Below are 15623 nucleotides of genomic sequence, written 5' to 3' on the forward strand. Positions count from 1 at the left end.
TTCCCCATCTTTTCGCATCACCCACCAAGTGCACCCAGGCCCTTGAGCAAAAGCAATCACGTGAATGGGTTTGCCTTTGCCTAAGGCAGGAGTAACCCAGACTGTCTTCCCTAACATATTTTTTATGTGCGCTACAGGGACTTTATCCCCTTCTACAGTATGTAAAAATTCTGACTGGACAGGGCCACCCTGAATGGCAGATCCTCTGGTGTTGACTAACCAGGTGGCTTTTGCTAAATGTGTATCCCAATGTTTGAAGGTTCCACCCCCCATTGCTCTCAATGTAGTCTTTAACAGTCCATTGTATCGCTCAGTTTTCGCAGAGGCTGGTGCATGATAGGGGATATGATACACCGACTCAATGCCATGCTCTTTGGCCCAGGTGTCTGTGAGGTTGTTTCGGAAGTGAGTCCCGTTGTCTGACTCAATTCTTTCTGTGTTGTGGTGTCACCACAAGACCTGCTTTTCAAGGCCCAGGATAGTGTTCCAGGCGGTGGCATGGGACACAGAATATGTTTCCAGCTATCTGGTGGTTGCTTCCACCACTGTAAACACATGGCACTTGCCTTGGCAAGTTTGTGGGAGTGTAATATAGTCAATCTGCCAGGCTTCCCCATATTTATATTTCATCCATTGCCCTCCATACCACAGGGGCTTTAACCGCTTGGCTTGCCTAACTGTAGCACATGTTTCACATTCATCGATAACGTGCACAATAGTGTCCATGGTCAAGTCTACCCCTTGATCACGAGCACATCTACATGTTGCATCTCTTCCCTGATGGGCTGAGGTGTCATGGGCCCACCAAGCCATAAATAGCTCACCCTTATGTTGCCAGTCCAGGTCCACCTGTGCCACTTCAGTCTTGGCAGCCTGATCCACCTGTTGGTTGTTTTGATGTTCTTCATTGGCCTGACCCTTGGGTACGTGAGCATCTACATGACGTACAACCAGATTCTCTAGCTGGGACGCAATATCTTGCCACAGTGTGGCAGCCCAAATGGTTTGCTGTTTCCATTGCTGTAACCACCCCCACAGGGCATTTGCCACCATCCATGAGTCAGTATAGAGATAGAGCACTGGCCACTTTTCTCTTTCAGCAATGTCTAACACTAGCTGGGTGGCTTTCACCTCTGCAAACTGACTCGATTCACCTTCTCCTTCAGCAGTTTCTGTGACTTGTTGTATAGGACTCCATACAGCAGCCTTCCACCTCCAGTGCTTTCCTACAATGTGACAGGACCTGTCAGTGAACAGGGCATATTGCCTCTCATTTTCTGATGGTTTATTGTACAGTGGGGCCCCTTCAGCACGCGTCGCCTCCTTCTCTGGCAACATTCCAAAATCTGTGCCTTCTGGCCAGTCCATGATTACTTCCAAAATTCCTGGGTGACTGGGGTTTCCTGTGCAAGCTCGTTGTGTGATCAGAGCAATCCACTTAGTCCATGTGGCATCAGTTGTGTGATGTGTAGAGGAGACCCTCCCTTTGGACATCCAGCCCAAAACCAGCAGTCGGGGTGCTAAAAGGAGCTATGTTTCAGTATCAGACACTTCTGAGGCAGCTCGAAATCCTTCATATGCTGCCAATACCTGTTTTTTGGTTGGAGTATAGCGGGCCTTGGATCCTCGTTATCCCCAACTCCAAAACCCCAGGGGTCGGCCTCAGGTCTCCCCAGGTGCTTTTTGCCAGAGGCTCCAGGTAGGGCCATTCTCTCCAGCTGCAGTATAGAGCACGTTTTTAACATCTTGTCCTGCCTGGACTGGTCCAAGGGCTACTGCACGAACAATCTCCCGTTTAATTTGTTCAAAGGCTTGTTGTTGTTCAGGGCCTCATTTAAAATCATTCTTAGTCTGGGTCACTTGATAAAGAGGGCTTACAATCAGACTGTAATTTGGACTATGCATTCTCCAAAAACCCACAACACCTAAGAAGGCCTGTGTTTCCTATTTATTAGTTGGTGGAGATACAGATGCTATTCTCTTAATCACATCCATGGGGATCTGACGATGTCCATCTTGCGATTTTATTCCTAAGAACTGGATCTCCTATGTAGGTCCCTTCCCCTTACTTTCTTTTATGGCAAAACTGGCTTTCACGAGGATTTCGATTATTTTCTTCCCCTTCTCAAAGACTTCTGCCGTGTTGCCCCATACGATGATGTCATCGATGTATTGTAGGTGTTCCAGGGCTTCACCTTTTTCCAGTGCAGTCTGGATTAGTCCATGGCAAATGGTGGTGCTGTGTTTCCACCCCTGGGGCAATCAATTCCAAGTGTACTGGACACCCCTCCAAGTAAAGGCAAATTGTGGATGACACTCTGCTGCTAGAGGGATTGAGAAAAATGCATTAGCAATGTCAGTTGTGGCATACCACTTGGCTGCCTTTGACTCTAGTTCGTATTGAAGTTCTAGCATATCTGGCACAGCAGCACTCAGCGGTGGCATAACTTCATTCAGGCCACGATAGTCAACTGTTAGTCTCCCCTCCCCATTAGACTTTCACACTGCCCATATGGGACTATTAAACGGTGAGCGAGTTTTGCTGATCACTCCTTGGCTTTCCAGTTGACGAATCAGCTTATGGATGGGAATCAGAGAGTCTCAGTTGGTTCAATATTGGCACTGGTACACCGTTGTGGTAGCAATTGGCACCTGTTGTTCTTCAACCCTCAGCAACCCCACAGTCAAAGGGTCTTGAGAGAGACCTGGCAGGGTAGACAGCTGTTCAATTCCCTCTGTGTCCAAGGCAGCTATATTGAAAGCCCATCGATAGCTCTTTGGGTCCTTAAAATACCCTCTCCTGAGATAGTCTATGCTAAGGATACACGGAGCCTCTGGACCAGTCACAACAGCGTGTTTCTGCCATTCTTTTCCAGTTAGGCTTATTTCAGCTTCCAATACAGTTAACTCTTGGGATCCCCCTGTCACACCAGAAATACAGATGGGTTTTGCCCCTTTATAACTTGATGGCATTAGAGTGCACTGTGTGCCAGTGTCTAGTAGAGTCTTGTGCTCCTGTGGGTTTAACGTGCCAGGACACCGAATCCACACTGTCCAGTAGACCTGGTTCTCCCTTTCCTCCACCTGGCTGGAGGCAGGACCCCCCTAATTCTGGTCAGAGTATCCAGTACTCCTCGTAAAATTGTCTCGGAAGTCCCTTCAGGAGGATCAGAAATAAGATCAGCACTCCTACTCTGTTTGGAAACTGGAGCGGTATTTTTCCTGGTAGAATCCCCTTTCGTAGTGGTTTTTCCTCACAACTCATGTACCCTTGCATTTAGGACCGAGGTAGGTTTTCCATCCCATTTCCTCATGTCCTCTCCCTGATCACATAGGTAAAACCACCGGGCACCTCGTGGTGTGTACCTTCTATACGCTGTTCCTCAGGCAGAAGAACACTCACTCCTAATGGCTAAGACATTGGTCCTTACAAGTGGGGAGTAGGACATCCTCTTTGATTTGTTGGACATCCTGGGACAGCCTCTCCACAGCTGAAAGGCAGGCTTGTAGGGAGGAGGAGAGATTTTCTTTGTATTGACGGAGTTGGCGAGCCACTGCATCCACTGTTGGTGCCTCTTCGTCTTTCCAGGTCATTATCGCCAGTGAGTTGGCATAGGGTGATGGTGCACTCCATATAAACTTCTGCCATATGGGACTTTGTCTGGATCTTTGGGTAATTGTGGGTTGTCCGGGTCATAATGAATCATCTCTAGCACGGCTAATTCTCTCAGATATTGGGTACCTCTCTCCATGGTGGTCCACTTGCTTGACTGACATATAACATATTCCTTGAAGGGGTATCTTTCCTTCATGCTTGACAGGAGCCACATCCAGAGGCACAGGCTGATGGCTTGTGTCCCTTTTCCAGCTGCCTTGTCAATGGTACCTTCCCTGGCAAGCAATCCCAACTGCTTGGCTTCCCTACCTTCTAATTCCAAGCTATTAGCCCCATTGTCCCAGCATCGGAGGAGTCAGGTGATAATATGCTCACTTACACGGCGGTTGAAATCTTTTCGCATATCCCGCAGCTCACTCAAGGATACGGATTGGGTGATTACCTCTTCTTCTGCCTCTTCCTCCTGTTCCCATGATGACCCTGGCTCATCTTCATCCTTTGCTAAGTGAACTGATTTTTTTGTATATTTCTTCTTCTGTATGGGGGCAACTGATACTGGTGCGGGTTGGTCCACTGGTTCAGTTGCAGTATCGCTTGCTGAGGTTTGGGTAGCTGCAGTGCTCATCGCTGGGGCTGGAGGAACTGCAGTGCCCGTTGCCAAGGTTTGGGTAGCCACAGTGCCTGTCGTCTTGTTGTCAGATCCAGAGACCTTCTCTTCCCTTCGAGGGTACTGAGTGGTGTTGAACAGGGCTCTATAGGCGTGAGCCAGGCCCCAGCACGTTGCAGTAATTTGTATATCTCTGGAGCTGCCAGGGTGACAGCACACCTTTTCCAAATATTTTACTAGTTCTTCCAGATTCTGCACTTGTTCAGAGGTGAATTTCCAAAACATTGGAGGTGTCCACTGTTCTAGATACTTGCCCATATACTCCACATGCCCTGCCACTCATAATTATCCAGCCTCGGGGCAGATCTCTGGGTGATCTTAAATAGTTGTTTAACCTTAAACAAGAGCTGAACCACATTCAGGAGCATGCTAATTCCTAGCAGTAGGGGTAGGACCCTGCTGGTCTCAACATCCCAAGGGTATTCAAATTTTTCAAAGTTCCCAAATGCTATTGTAACTGGACTGAAGGAGAAGGGAAAGGGGAAGAAAGGTACCCCACCCATAGATTGGCTTTTCGAGGAGGACAGGTAAATGGTGTAATTATTAATAGTTTCCCACAGATGGCTCCCGAAGTATAGAGGTGAAAATGCTGAGTGCAAATACTGGATTAATCCCACAACCGATAACTTTATCATACCATAAACCAGCGTTACACAATACATCAAAGAGAAAACCTTAATCCACCTCCCACGGATGATAAGCAGCAGCACAGGGACTACATAGAGCAAGTGAGGTGATACATAACAGAACTTTAAAAATGAGAGCAACAACTCTAAGAACACATAAAACAACATAGTGACCAGCAACTATTAGACCAACATAATGAATGCTTGTAACAAATTTGTTTTAACAAGCTCTGGTCAGGTTTGTCATTACCTCAACCCTTCAAGCCCCACGTTGGGCACCAAAAAAGACTGTTGTGGTTTGACCCCAGCCAGCAACCAAGCACCACGCAACTGCTCACTCACTCCCCTCCCACCCAGTGGGATGGGGGAGAAAATCGGGAAAAGAAGTAAAACTTGTGGGTTGAGGTAAGAATGGTTTAATAGAAGAGGAAAGAAGAAACTAATAGTGATAATGATAACACTAGTAAAATGATAACAGTAATAATAAAAGGACTGGAATGTACAAATGATGCACAGTGCAATTGCTCACCACCTGCCAATCGACACCCAGTTAGTCCCCAAGCAGTGATTCCCTGCCCCCACTTCCCAGTTCCTATACTAGATGTGATGTCACACGGTATGGAATACACCGTTGGCCAGTTTGGGTCAGCTGCCCTGGCTGTGTCCTGTGCCAACTTCTTGTGCCCCTCCAGCTTTCTTGCTGGCTGGGCATGAGAAGCTGAAAAATTCTTGACTTTAGACTAAACACTACTTAGCAGCAACTGAAAACATCAGTGTTACCAACATTCTTCTCATACTGAACTCAAAACATAGCACTGTACCAGCTACTAGGAAGACAACTCTATCCCAGCTGGAAGCAGGACACCAGCGTACAGAGGGAGCTGATGGAAGTGCTCACCAAGCCACTTTCAATCATTTATCAGCAGTCTTGGCTAACCGGGGAGGTCCCAGTTGACTGGAGGTTAGCAAATGTGACACCCGTCTACAGGAAGGGCCAGGAAGAGGATCTGGGGAACTACAGGCCTGTCAGCCTGACCTTGGTGCTGGTGAGGGGGAGGGTTGTGGAGCAGATCATCTTGAGTGCCATCACATGGCACGTACAGGACAACCAAGAGATCAAGTGCAGTCAGCATAGTGAGGGAAAGGCTGTGGATGTTGCTTACCTGGACTTAAGTAAAGCCTTTGACACCGTTTCCCACAGCATTCTCCTGGAGAAACTGGCTGCTCATGGCTTTGATGAACGTACTGTTTAGTGGGTAAAAAACTTTCTGGATTGTCAGGCACAAAGAGTTGTGGTGAATGAAGTTAAATCCAGTTGGTGGCTGATCACAAGTGGTGTTCTGGAGGGCTCGGTGTTGTGGCCAGTTCTGATTAATACCTTTATCAATGATCTGGATGAGGGGATTGAGTGCGCCCTTAGTCAGTTTGCAGACAATGCCAAGCTGGGTGCAAGTGTTGATCTGCTTGAGGGTTCAAAGGCTCTACAGAGGGAACTGGACAGGCTGAATCAATGGGCCAAAGCCAATTGTATGAGATTCAAAAAGGCTAAGTACTGCATCCTTCACTTGGGTCGTAACAACGTCATACAACACTACAGGCTTGAGGAAGAGTGGCTGGAAAGCTGCCTGGTGGACCTGGGGGTGTTGGTCGACAGCTGCCTGAATACGAGCCAGCAGTGTGCCCAGGTGGCCCAGAGGGCCAACAGCATCCTGTCTTGTATCAGAAATAGTGTGGCCAGCAGGAGCAGGGAAGTGATTGTCCCTTTGTCCTCGGCACTGGTGAGACTGCACCTTCAATACCGTGTCCAGTTTTGGGCTCCTCACTACAAGAAAGACACTCAGGTGCTGGAGTGTGTCCAAAGAAGAGCAGGGAAGCTGCTGAAGGCCCTGGAGAACAAGTCTTATGAGGAGCACCTGAGGGAACCGGGGTTGTTTAGCCTGGAGAAAAGGAGGCTGAGGGGAGACCTTATCATGCTCTACAACTAACTGAAAAGAGGTTGTAGTGAGGTGGGTGTCAGTCTTTTCTCCCAAGTAACAACTGATAGGAGGAGAGGAAATGACCTCAAGTTGCGCCAGGGGAGGTTTAGACTGGATATTAGGATAAATTTCTTCACCCAAAGGGTTATCAAGCATTAGAACAGGCTGCCCAATGAAGTGTTTGAGTCACCATCCCTGGAGGTGTTTAAAAGACATGTACATGTGGCACTTAGGGATGTGGTTTAGTGGGACTTGGTGGTGTTAGGTTTACGGTTGGACTCAATGATTTTAAGGGTCTTTTCCAACCTAAATGATTCTACGATTCTATGAAATGCATGGAAAAATAGCAACATATAGTCAGACCTACAGCACTGTAATTGTGTTATGGCACTAGTGAAGACTAGTAGAAGAATTCAGAGTTGAAAGTGTTGCTTTTGTTTAAGGCATATAAACCAGGCACCTTTACAAATATGTGAAGGTCTTCCAGAAACTTCGCTGTGGCCGCTCAGTAACACCATCCTTGAAAGGCTTTGAATGTGCCTTGGGATTTAAGTAATCTTTGTGATCCGTACACTCAGAGAGGATGATGTTACTGGCATCAGTAGGAGTGGGATGATGAAGTCCAAATGAAATATTTCAAGTGCAGATTGAATGCATGGGGGGGGTTATTGCTTTTAGTACTCTTAGTATAGCTGATCGTTGTATATTGTATCTTCAGGTAAGTCTGGAATAATCTTATTTTCATCTTCTAGGTTCCTCCCTGCAGTAGCTTAAGAGCTCTGTATGTGCCCAGAGAACAAGGCTGAGATACCAATACTTTCAAAAAAACTTTCTTTATGTGAATATTCTGGCATTTGGATTTTTCTGTGCTAGGTTTAGAAAGGGCAGCTAGTTTCTAGTCTGTAAACAATGACGCATGAGCAGCTTTGTGGGGGCGTTCTTATAAGCCAGCCAGAGTGTAGAAAGTACTATATGAACCTTTACACATATAACACATTAAATTTGTTTGAAATAACCTTTTTCACTAGTTAATGCATTCTGTTACCTTGAAAACTTAAACGGAGGAAGCTTTGCAGTGGAATTTCCTTCATCTCCCTTCACAGCAAGGTCTTGAGTATCCCTCAGTACCAGGGCATGAGATTGAGGTAGGAGTGGATGATAAGGAAAGGACTTTACAGAACTCTGGTTTTACTGATCTGGCCTATGGATTAGATGGATGTCACACTACAGAAAACACAATATCCATATGAGTGTGTCCTTGGAAAGTCTTAATGGTCTCTGTTGATTCTCTGTTCGGAGCATCTTTGCAAGGTGTATGTGGAGGCCTTCATTCACTTAATAGTCATTCAGCCCTCATTCAATGTGCAGTGTTATTGCTAATCTTGCCTTAGGGTGGAAGCTTCTGTTCTCCCTCTCTGTCTCTGAAATTGCATGCAATTCATTCTTGCAGAGGGGGGAGCAGTTTGGTGGCTGCTTCCTGATAAATTTTGCCAGGTGCCTTGCTTAACTGTTTTAAGTAGCCAGTTCTGTGTCTCATCAAAACCATTAACTCTTTTTGACTCCAGACAGTTAGGTGCTGAGCAAACTTAGAGCTTTACTTCTGTTGAAATGTAAATCATTCTTTCCTTGCAGAGCAATGCAAATGTGCTTGGGGAAGTAGGAATGCTTTTTTGTCTGTGCAGGCTGAGATAGAAGCCTATTTCATCAAAACTGTGTTATATAAGACCTGAATTAATGCATGAGGCTCTGGATTATATGCAGAAATACTAATCACTTGGCAGATCTCAGGTTTCTCTTCTTTGAGTTGCTGAGCTTACTTCACTAATCATAGAGTTGTGAGGTGGTCTTTACAGCAGCAAGGGCACTTCTGGATTTGCTGGATTTGGGGCATAGGCATTCAAGCTTAGCTGTGGTCCACAGACATCAGTTCACCAAATTCCTTGACTACAGATGGTCTCAAGTTAGCTGTACAACTGCTTATTGCAAAGAAAAAACTGGAAAATTCCAGTCAGAAAGCGCCAGTGGGAACATAGGAAATCAAAATAGCAAGTATTGTTTGTGTGTATGAGACACAAAGACTGACAACGTCAACTAACTGGGACAAACCAAGCATTGAAAACCAATGAAATACTGTTTAGGGTATGTCTGCATACTCCAAAGGAGAAATTGTTGCAGTGGGAGGAGGGAGAAGGGAAGACTTCTGTCTTATACAACTGTTATGGTATGGAGAGGTGAGGCTAATGAGGGTAGAGGCTTCATTCGGATTGTCTGTAATCATCTGTTTATTTAACCTCTAGCTGTTACCTCAACGTAGAGGGGCAGGAAACCGTTGTGCAGAAGTGTGCTGGTTAACAGAAATTAAAATGTAAGGTTGATATAGAGTAGATTGTGCAGAAGTGTGCTGGTTAACAGAAATTAAAATGTAAGGTTGATATAAAGTAGATTTTAAGGAAGAAGTGTAATGTTGTGTTGAAAATGCTTTCTAATATGTTTTGGGGTACGCTGAATCTTGTAGCAGACTGCTTAAATAAGACTGTAAGTAATTTTGATGTAATCAGTCAATGGTGAAAATAATGATTAAAATACCTATTCATGGTGTAGAATTGCCTTTGACCTTTTAAGAAGTCACTCCCCTCTGAAACTGTAAAGGAACTAGCATATCTGTTTCTAATATTTATATGTGATTCCTCATTATACTTTCTATTATAGGAAAAACCACTAAACACTCCAAACTTGTCTGCCGAATAGCCTAATTATTCCCTTCAAATAAGACTGGAGGACCTACTCTTTCTGTTGTTGCTTATTCAGATAAATGTAAAGGTTTAAAAGGCCAGTTGTAATCTTAAAAGAATGAGTAATTGCTTTATGCTCCTGGTTTCTGTGTTGGAAGTCACTCTTCAAAGGCATGTCTTTCAGTATTGTTCAGTCTTGCTTTGTTTCTCCATGGGCACATTTTCTAGCAACAGTGGAATGGAAGTGTCAAATCTCCCAGTTCCAAGGACTAATGGGTCCAGGAGCCCTAAGCAGTTATTTGACTAGTTGTTCTTCCTGGTCATGCATCTGTCATCTCACTGCCTGTTGTGTTGGTGGCTGGTAAAGCACTAAATACATCAGTGCTTTTAAAGTAGTCTCACACAACTAATCCTGGCAACACATCCAACAAGTGTACAGTACCCCAACAATGGTCGTAGAGTCACTGTAAAAGGAGTGATTGAGAATATTGTTAGTGGAGGAAGCTGAGTTCTCTTGTACCTTTCTGTGATTTTGCACAGTCTTATTCTGTTTTTCCCATAGTGACTAGCATTGTGGGAATTACTTGGCACTTAGACTTCTCTGTGACTGCAGGATGCACTCCAGAGTGTTAAGAAACCATCAGGCAGGAGGGACTTGTGATGCTTAATTAAATATAAAGCCTTTTCCTTTCTTGACCTTGTGGCTGTTGCCACATACTCATAGTCTTGCTTCTAGGCCAATATAAGAACAAATTTAGTAATTGCCATCTGGTAAAATATTGCTTTAAGCATGTGTACAGACTGTTTTCCTTTAGGCATGAGTTGGGGACAACTACCAAGCTCTGAGGTAGTGGGCAGTCCCAGATATGTTCAGCTGCAAAATGGAAAGGACTGAAATGATTTTTTTCCACTAACTTTGCTTTTTTTTTTTTCCCCTTCCCACCCCCCCCAGATAACTGTTATCTTTAAATCATACCAAGACTGTACAGATCAGAAAGTATATCAAGCAGTGACTGATGACTTGCCTGCAGCTTTTGTTGATGGTACAACAAGTGGAGGTGATGGGAACACCAAGAGCTTGCGAATTGTGGAGAAAGTCAGTGGCAAATACATCGAAATGCATGCCAGGTACATTGGGACCACCATGTATATACGCCAGCTTGGGCACTACTTAACATTGGCCATTCGCATGCCTCAAGAGTTGGTCATGGCCTATGAGGAGAGCCAGGATCTGCAGCTCTGTGTGAACGGTTGCCCTTCAAGTGAACGTATTGATGATAGTGGCCACTTACCATTGCCTGTGATGGGGCAGTTGCTCCCTCAGGGTGGTGCTGCTCATCCCTGGTCAGTGTACACACTGGAAAGTGCCACCACGAAATGCTATGAGAAGATGCTGGTGAAGGACATCTATTTTTACTCATGTGTATTTGACTTACTCACCACTGGTGACGCTAACTTCACGACTGCTGCTCACAGTGCCTTGCAGGATGTGGAGGCACTGCACCCCAGAAAAGAGCACTGGCATATCTTTCCCAGCAGTGGAGGTGTGGGCAAGGGTAGCAAATTATTTGTCAGTCTTGGACTTGTGTGCTTGATCCTTATTGCATTTTTGTAGGGTTTTTTTGCTTCTAACAAAATTTTGAAATATATATTGTCATAATATATTGAGTAAAAATGAGCGTATATGTGTATACCACGTATATGAAGGGATGTTTTGTCTTGGGACACCCAACAGATTGTACATACTGTGTTAACTGTTTTCATGTATGTTTGATGTAGTATTCTTTGTATCTATTTGTTTTGCAGTTGGTGAAATGTTTTATAATGTCCCTGCATGGGGACCTGATAGAAAGCACTTTATTTTTTATATATTAAATATTTATGTGTGTATCTGAGTAACTATGTATTATTCATATAAAATTGTACATACAATACTCAGCGCTCCCTGTAAGTACTACTTGGTTTAACACATTTTTTTTAACTGGATCAATTTGTGGTTTTTTCCTGTCATTTCTCTTACTCTAGAGTCTTACTCTAGAGTCTCTTGTCCTGTAATGATGTTGGCGATTTGCTGGGTTTACTAGTTAAAATCATTAAGAATGGGATTGTCTTCTGTCCCTCAAACTAATGGCCATCCTTTCTTTGGAAGGAGAGAGTGAAGTGCTTCCCATTAGCTTACATGACCGTCTTGGATAACATGAATTACAGAACCTTCTTTGTAATTTTGACATTTCCTAGTTTCATGGCATGAGTTTCAAAAGAAGAAGAGGGAATGTGTTGGAGTGAGACTTACAAAGCTTATTAGAACCAGTGGAGAAGATGATGATTTTAAAAGATATTCGTGGTCTAGTTGTGTAAGCATGTAATGTAACTATTGCAGCTGCCTCAAACCTCTAGGGTTAAGTCATTCTCCAAGATGGACTGGAGAAATCACAAGCCTGAATTCTGTCCTTTGCTTAGGTGCTAATTCAGTCTATACATTCAGAAGGAGGAGGGGAGTGAGGCCACAGGCTCTGACGAATGTTATTGAGGAGCTAGAAGAATGATTTGGTGGCCTGAAGGTTGGTTTTACTTAGTGCCTTAATCTGCTGCAAGAAATGGAAGCTTTAATACATGCTGTAATAAACCCAGCTCCAAGATGGGCTTATTTCACTCTCAAAACTGTTCATCTGAGACTGGACTGACATGTTAGAAGTGCTACCTGAGTAAGACTCAAGTAGCACTTACCTTTGTTAAGCAAACGAGCTAGTCCTTGGTGGAGGGATATGGAGTTCATTTGTGAAATGAAAGTTCCTAGGTTTTATGAAGACTCTTGGCTGGGTTAGGGACTGTTGACTGGTAAGGACAGCAGCAGTCTTCTCAAATAAACTAATTAATTCCCTGTGTTGATGGGTAACTGCATACAGGTGTTATTCCGGGAATACTTGAGATTAAAGTAGTCAGAACTGAGTTAAGGCTGAAGGTGAAACTTTATTTTAGACTAGACTATTGGCAGCTTCTTGTGTCTGTGCTGTCTGATGGTGTTGTTTCAGATGAGTTAGACTCATGGACTTATGTTATGTCTGATAAAGTGGCTCATGTGGTTTCACCTGATGGTGACCCGCTTCTCCCTGTTTTGTGTGGCTCAGCTTCCTCATCAATGTTCTGAATTTAAAGTTCTCATGGCTGAAAGCTGATGGATGAACCTAGTTTTGCTTGCAGTGGTGCACATACTTATTGGGCAGGCACCATATACTAGTTAATTTTCTCTGTCCCTGGATCATATGTATGTATATGCATATATATGCTGTATATATGTATACTAACATTGAGTTGTGAGCCTCTCAGATAAATAGTATTTCAGAAATGTAGTAATTCCCCTAAAGAGTTTCCCATTTTCTTGCTCCTGCTGTGGAATTTCTTGAGAAAATGTTATTTGCAAGTGTACATTCTTGAATTCTGCCATGGCCAAGAGAGCGTTAGTTAATACCAAATGCGGATATTTTGAAGCTAGTTAATGGTCTCTGGAGAAAACTTCAGCTTCGAGGGAATGCTTTTTTTCACAGGCCCTCAAAATGGCTTTTTGAAGGCTATAGATTTTTTTTTTTTCATGCTTGGAAACCCAACAATGTGTCAGTCTTTGCAAAACCTTTTAGATGTGGTTCATGAATATACCAGTAAGTATATGTTTGTGGAAGAGTGGCTGTGCCATCTGTAAATAGTTTAAATTATTATGATAGAAGAATAAAGTTGCCTACCCTGCTGAGGAACGTCTGTAATGTGTTAGTGACCCCTGATGGGGTGCACAGAAATTGGGGATGTGGGCCACGTACTGGGCAGGCAATCTATAAATAAAGCCCCAATTTGTCTCCTAGCCATCACTACTTATATAGGATTGTGCTGAGTACGGTCATTATACTTTGCAGATGCTTGTTTCCCCTCTGCTAAATAAGCTGTGTAGTGAAATTTATGACCAGCAGCTGCAAACCAGGCCAGTTTATTGAAGAGGCAGTGTGTGGGAAACTAACAGCAGGAACCATCCCTTCAGGATCCCACTTGCACAGTTCCTTTGCAGTATTTGTGGAAGTACTTAGAAGAGCTTTAACACAGTTATCTCATATTGCTGCATCCATCTTGAGAGCCAATATGAAAATCCTCTTTTAAAGTTACTGGAGAAGTCTCAGACAAGAAGAACCCTGGAAGAGAAAATTACTTGCTGTAAAACTGAAAAAGAAATTGAGGCATTGAAAGAATAAATGATATAGAAGTCCGTAAGATTACAGATCTTCATATAACAAGATGATCTGCTAAGTATACATGGGAGCCTGTAACATTTCAGCTGCAGGGCTAATCACACAGTATGAAGGCAAACTGAAAGTGCCGAAAGTTGAAACAAGTTATGTCAGACACATGCCAAGAAACACAACTTTGAATGTTGTTTTGCTAAGCTTGTGTTACAGCTAGAATTTGAGGTGTATGTGTAACAATCTTACATGGTAGACACATCATTGAAATGCTTTGTGGAAACCACTGTAGAAAGTAAAGGGAGCTTTAAATGTATGTATGCTTAGTGTATACAGAAGGAGGCCATTGAATCTCTAAGAGCTTACTTTCAAAGGTGTTGATCTACCACCACAAGCTCTGCAGAAGGCAATATAGCATGATCATTAGTATTTTAATGCAACAAGTAGTAAGCTATTACTGACACTATCTGTTGTTGGCCTTTGTTTTAAGCTTAGCTTGACTCCTTGGATATTAGTGGCTTATTCAAAAGGTTATTTTAAGTAATCCTATGCTAACAGAGCTCTTAACACCAGCTGAGGATAGTTTTGTGTAGTTGTGGAGTCTTGACAAATTCCCTAGGAAGCATGTCACAGAACCAAGCAGAGAACTGGGTGCTTAATCCTACATTTTGTATGTACATACAGCTCCTAAACAAGGGTATTATAAAAGGGAGTATGTTCAACTGACTGTCAAACCAAAAATTCTCTTTTTCTCTCTTCCTGGAAAACCTGTCTGGAAGTGTAAACTGCATAGACCACCTGTTTGTTGTTATGGTCAAGTTAGGGCCCTTCAGTAGTGCATTTCCTTTCAAACTTCTGCTGTACTGCCTGAAAATAGATCACCAACTATTTATGTTCTCTTACCTTAGCATTATGGATACCATGCAATTTATGGGTTTTGAGGATGTGCAGGTGGCTATTTGCTTACATACACGCTGAAGTGAAGCAAGCAATGTTAGAAGCTTTGCACTGCCTAATGAAGGTTTTATTAGTGGACGTGTTCTGAAAAAAAGCCCAAGTGGTTTGTGGCTTTCTTCTGACAGACTCATAGCACAGTTTCAAATCTTGCGTTCATTTTCTTCATGTAAGTACAGCTGCAGTGTTTTACACTGACATTTTCATGCTTTGGGTTATTTTAATTCTCATCTGTATCTTGACTGATATAAACTGTATTTCTTTCTGTCTTTTCCTATTCTAGCTATTAAAGACTACCATCTATACAATGCATAGACATGACTAGTAATAATTCCCTTTTTTTAGAAGGTATTCTTTGTTGTTTTTTACAAGATAAATATTCTCTGTGTTGTGCTGCTAGTTCTCTCCATCTATATTCAAAACAAATAGGGATTGTGTGGGTCAATGTTGTTCATTAGATTTTATCATTCTTACTAATTAGCTGTTTTAGAGAGCAGTGTAGCCACAGATCAAGTACAAGTATGCAGGTAAATTTTTGTGATGCTGATGTAAAACAATTGCATCTGATCTGATTTAGAATTCTTTTAATCTGACTATGTTTGTAAATTACACTTCATTGAAATTAAAAGCTGCTGGTAGTAAATCAACTGTGAACAGTAAGATTTATTACAGACTTTGGATACATGCAGGGATATGTATCAGAATAGATAACTAGATATAAAAAGGACTTAATGTGAGGCATATGGAGTGCCAATAACTTTTATTTATAGGAATTATTTTCATTATTATTAGAGTTTTGAAGCTAAATTTCCTCTTTTTTCTACACCAT

At 43.1% G+C, this 15623-nt stretch overlaps 1 protein-coding gene across 2 annotated transcripts in view; it reads left to right on the forward strand.

Moving 5' to 3' along the window:
• Window positions 1–15623, forward strand: part of RGMB (repulsive guidance molecule BMP co-receptor b) — a 54846-nt gene that overhangs the window by 14666 nt on the left and 24557 nt on the right. The window contains exon 3 of one of the 2 annotated variants that reach the window (XM_075020784.1): window positions 10570–15102. The exons of the other annotated variant lie outside the window; for it this stretch is intronic. Within the exon in view, the coding sequence (XP_074876885.1) occupies window positions 10570–11232 (663 nt within the window). The 3' untranslated portion in view covers window positions 11233–15102. Of the gene's footprint in view, window positions 1–10569; window positions 15103–15623 lie in introns of those variants that run through there. 2 annotated transcript variants of the gene reach the window in all.

Source organism: Buteo buteo, chromosome Z (assembly GCF_964188355.1).
Source record: "Buteo buteo chromosome Z, bButBut1.hap1.1, whole genome shotgun sequence".
NCBI classification, from domain to species: domain Eukaryota; kingdom Metazoa; phylum Chordata; class Aves; order Accipitriformes; family Accipitridae; genus Buteo; species Buteo buteo.